Below are 5,045 nucleotides of genomic sequence, written 5' to 3'. Positions count from 1 at the left end.
GTGTTGAATATCCCAGCCATTGATTGTATTGATTTGTACCTTGAGTCTCAGTGAGAAAGGTGGGTGTCACAAACTCACATCCAACTCAGGCTTAGGCTGACCCCTATCCTGAGGTAAAACTTGTACCATTTAAGCCTATGAAGCTGTATACTGGGCTGGGAAGCCTCTGGTAGCATGGTTGATGTTAAACTTCAACTATTCTTCTTGTCTCACCCTTAAGAAATAATAAAAATGGTTACCCAGCCAAGTCTTTGGAGGGGACAGATCAGGGGTTTGCACTTCCCTTTTGCAGAAACTGGCACACCAGGCTTGGGGGGGGGGGTTTCAAAACATAACAGAAGGTTTATTTACAGTAGGGTAAAGTCAGAGGGCAGGTGGGCAGATGTTTGAACTGACGTAACAGAAAGGTTTTTGTACAGCAACTTCACAGGTGTGAGGCACAAAACACTTGGTATAACACTAGGTTGCTGGCTTCTTTCAGAGGTTGACACTGCTTTATATACTCAAACACAGCACGACTTCCCCTCCTCTCCAGACTTAAGGGTGCTCCACTGAGACAAACCCTTCCTAGATACTGGGCAGGCGTTATAGTTACGAGCTATAACCGTGTTCCTGGCACTGAAGGGGAGACTCCTCTCTACCCACTTTCTTGACCTTCTATAATTCCCAGATCTCTTGAGTAGGAGTTAGTGCTGGTTTCCCCCACTTTAGTCCTAGGACTAAAACTGCTTCAAAAACAACATTTCCTCTCACAGAGGATTCTCTGGCTGACCCTCTCTGGTCTAAAGCCAGGCTCCCACTCCCCTTCACTCTCGTGTTTTTCTCTCCAACTCCAACTGCCAGCTTCCCCAACAGTCCATCCCCAACTGCCATTTCAGGCTAGCCCTATGAGGAGGGGGGAAACATGTCAATCATGCTGACCCCGTCACAGCAGGCTATAATATAAATATATGCACTAATTTCAGAAAATGCCACTTAATCCGTGTGCTTACTCAAACCATTCAGGGGCATATTTGTTTCTAAAAACGATAAAAACACTGAATAAAACAATTACAAGAAGCAATAGAAAATAATTTATCTTTAATCATGAAGAGAGAAATAGATTATATATAATTCTGAGACTGGTAGGCAAGCTTCCTTTTCTTCAGAGTGAGGAAAGGTGGATGAGAAATCTGCAATAATCTGGTTTCAAGATGAGTCTTCAAAGTTGACTTGGAAGCATTTAAAACATGTTTGACAAAGATTCTATGAAATAATAAGTAAAGACAATTCCCTTTGGCGATGTGATGTTTAATGCAGCCAAATCTTGACACCTGTTAGTAGCCCCATTTTGGTTAGATTAGTTATTGATCTTAATCAGATTATCTTAAGAGGGTGGGGGGAAGAAATCAGATGGAATCCTGTTTTCACTTGCAGCTTCTCTGGTTTTTGGACTCATCCCAGGAGGGAGATTAGCATTACGATACCCATGAATTGGGTGAAGAGCACCAAAGGGGTGAGGAAAGACCACACGGGCCATAAGGCAACATTGAAGCAAACAGCAGCTGCAATGAAAGCGGCTGTTGTGATGGGGATCAGGGCCGGATAGGCAGTGTCGTAGTCATCAATCCCACAGTACCACTCGAGGTATATAATGCAGTAAAAAGCTACAGACAAACTAGCCAGCAACAGCCAACTGCCAAGTATGAACCACCAACTTTGTATCTGAATAACCTCTTTGACAGTTTTAAAAAATTCAGCGTAATACGTGACTGCGATTGACGCCAGTAGCCAGAAAACGGAATGTATGTTAAATCTGGGAAGCCGCTTCTCTTTCTTCTCTGTGCTTGCATCTTCGACGGACGCGGTCTCTCCTTGAAGCCCTGGAGGTGCCTGCTGCATCCCGTGAGGTTTCTGATCAAACTGTCGTCTCAAGCGCAGCAGCGGCTCTATCAAATCCTCGTCCTGGATGGCCATTCTAATCTGCCAGTTTAGGATAGGCGCAGTTTAAACTCTGGAATGTTGCTCTGGCCAGCCTCTTCGGTTCTTACTTGGCTGTGAGAGAGCCACAAAACTTGATGAAAAATAGTGTTGCTCAAGGTTGAATTAAAACTTGGTCCCTTTTTAAAAAGGTGCTCTGAAAAACACTAAAAGGAAGAAGAGAAATCGTAAGATGAAGAGACCAGTTATCTACATTAATATTGAATTTCCACGTTAGCAACGTTTACCTTTGGACATAAAAAACACCTTAAATGTATATTAAGCCAACTGACAGTTACAAAAATCAAAGTAACTTTTTTTTTTTCGTTGAATGGCAGATGCTGGTAGAGACATGTGGATCAAACAAACTAAAAAGTACAAGCAGTCGTAAAATCAAGCTTTTGATGAATGTTTTTTTAAATCTGGTTTCCAAAAGAGAATAATAGTAACGTGTCCCTGAGTTGAGTGTTCTGTAAAGCAGACATCACCAGTTAAAAAGCTCTTCTGGTCGCAGTGGAACTTACTCCTGTATTTCTATATGTGTATTTATATATTAGATGTATATCCCGTTCTCCTTGCAAGTGGGCTCAGGGTGGGTCATATAATACCGTAAATCACAATAAATACAGCAATATATAAAACACCACCAAAATTAAGATACAGAATAGCAAAAAAAAAAAAAAAAGTAAAAGACAAGTCCAAGGACCTCCAAGATGTGGCAAACTAATAACTTCTGGCATTTGTTACTATAGGCAGGCACGGTCAATCTGTTCTATTGCAGCTACAGGAAACTGAATACTTAAATTTATTTTAGCGGGACTGGAGGACACCTGGTATCCCCAACTTGCCCTTGATTTATTTTCATGATTTATTTCATGTTGGGAATGGTACACAGGACTTTTGGATCCAAGGGTCATGGAAACAATTTTTGAATCACCAAAGAGTCAACTCTTCCCAACTTCAAACCAGCGCACAGACTTTTAATAGTAGCTCTCTTCTCAAAACATTGCATTTATGAAATAAGCACTCAAAATCTATGAGTGGAGATTGCACAGATGACAACAGTAAATGTCATTTTGTGTCCTACTTTTTCTGGGACTGCCCTTGGCCATGTGCTACGCCCATATATGCCCATATACGGACTCGCAACTGTTTATTTAAGTAGCCTGTTCCTGGCCTATTTTAATGATGGTTTTTAAGATTATTACTGATTTTATAGTTTTATGATTAACTCACTGTATTTTATGAAAGTTGTGAGCTGCCCTGAGCCCATTCGTGGGGAGGGCGGGGTATAAATAAAATAAAGAAATAAATCCCAAAGACAAAATGTGTTCCCATTCAGGTCCAAGTCTTCTAACAAGTTTGTTGAACTGCTGATCAGTTTGTGGATTCTTCATACTGCGTTGTGAAATGCCCTATGCAGGCCATTACAATACTGCTGTTCAATGGCAGCAGATATGGCTTTAATGAAATAGCTGGTACTGGTGTGCTCTTTGGTATAGCAGTGCTATAGCATTCATGGGTATCTCCCAAAGATACAGGTAAGAGAGTATGTCTAGGGTTTTGCTTGCTCAAAAATGGAGAAGCAGCATACCTATAAGCCAAACTAGATGAGACACTAACAGTTACGGGAGCTGTTTTACTTAAACATTGCTGTGGGGGCCCTGATTTGTCTTGGGTGCCTAGCGATCCCTGCAGCCCTTGTTCCTCACCATGCCGTTCCAGGTGCCAAAACACCTGTACAACAGCAGAAATGGTTGTACAGGTGTTCCTTTCTGGCAACAAAATGAATGTGGATGGTCTCGTGGTAGCAACTGAACCGAGTCAGACGTGGTTCATCAGTGATTGCAAGCCAAAGTCCCCATCCAAAATTGTAACTCGTACACTGGGGGAAATGTGCAGGTGCTGTCATTTATATTTAACAGCCTATTCACCACTTTCCTTGAAGGCAAAACTGCAACGGGGACTGCATTACTCCCATGGGAAATTGCTTTTATGTTAACGACTAAATAGAAGGTAATGCTTAGTTACAGCCAAGGTTACAGGATAAAGATCCAACACTGAGAAAGCAGACTTTGAAAGCAATAATAAAGCTTACAGTGTATCAGTATAATCTCGATTCCTTACTTTATTCCAGGATGGGGGGGGGAGTAGACTACTCTTCACCCCCCCCAATAAGCACACTTCAAATAGCTTAAAAGAGACCAAATTTTTGTTGGATGGTGGTTGTTAATAGGGTGTGGGTGCCCAAAGTAATACTACAGCAGCTACCTGGTTTTAAAAGTTCGATTAAAAAATCTCCATGTTCCTTTAAAATAACACAGGAGTTCCATCATTGCATCTAGTGGTATTTTCTGTATTTTGAGGCCAGTTCTATTTCTACTTTATTCTGAATCCCAACTGTGTGAAGGCTAGTCAGCTTTGATTAATTTGCTGATATTCCAAGAAATTATATTGAATTTAAATGAATCTTGGTCACAGAGATAGGACTGTTTGATAAAAGAGAAATGTCCTGAACTAAATATACAGCTTTAATTTTATTAGAGTAGACTGCATTTCTCTGGCATCTTTTTCTTGGAGTGAATGGGAGAGAATAGTAAATGAACTGAATTGCATTTCTTCACCTGAGAAGGTCACAACTCCCTCCCCTCTCCCATAGTAGTAGAATACTCACTAGTATCTCTGCACGCAGAAGTTTGCAGTTCACTGGATATCTGCTCAGTGCAGCCCAGACTCAGGATATTTGGGTAGTTCGCAAGGAGACTAATGAATGCTGCAGATTTTTAAATGCAGAGATAATGTAAAGAAGCCGTGTTTCTAGTGGATCACCTTGCAATCCCAGAAGCCCTGTGGCTATTGACTGTTTCCGTATGCACAGCAAGCAAAGAGCATCATGGGAAATGTAGTCACAAACGGACAGCTTGTCAGAGTGCGCTTCAAACTGTTTCCAAGTTTAGAAGCCTTTTTAGGAGGTGGTCAAAACAGCAGGAAAGTTAGAAATATGACAGCCCCCTTTTTAAAGAGCTGATGTGGATTGCACTAAACACGGAATATATTTTTGCCTCCTCTTTGAGAGTTACTTATCC

The 5,045-nt window shown here is 41.3% G+C and overlaps 1 protein-coding gene across 1 annotated transcript; it reads right to left on the bottom strand.

The window, feature by feature from the left end:
• Positions 1-1,059: 1,059 nt before the first annotated feature.
• Positions 1,060-4,792, bottom strand: TMEM128 (transmembrane protein 128). The gene is made up of 2 exons (XM_054991803.1): positions 4,634-4,792; positions 1,060-2,126 (listed from the first exon to the last, which is right to left on the bottom strand). The coding sequence occupies exon 2, from the start codon at positions 1,954-1,956 to the stop codon at positions 1,435-1,437; it is 522 nt and encodes a 173-aa protein (XP_054847778.1). The 5' UTR covers positions 1,957-2,126; positions 4,634-4,792; the 3' UTR covers positions 1,060-1,434.
• Between the last annotated feature and the right edge of the window lie 253 nt (positions 4,793-5,045).

Source organism: Eublepharis macularius, chromosome 11 (assembly GCF_028583425.1).
Source record: "Eublepharis macularius isolate TG4126 chromosome 11, MPM_Emac_v1.0, whole genome shotgun sequence".
Lineage (NCBI taxonomy): Eukaryota > Metazoa > Chordata > Lepidosauria > Squamata > Eublepharidae > Eublepharis > Eublepharis macularius.
The sequence above is the reverse complement of the archived record's forward strand: the minus strand, read 5'-3'. Positions and strand labels throughout refer to the sequence as shown.

Bases quoted from the DNA above. Each gene is read 5' to 3' on its own strand.
- TMEM128 (XM_054991803.1), bottom strand. From the start codon at position 1,956: ATGGCCATCCAGGACGAGGATTTGATAGAGCCGCTGCTGCGCTTGAGA.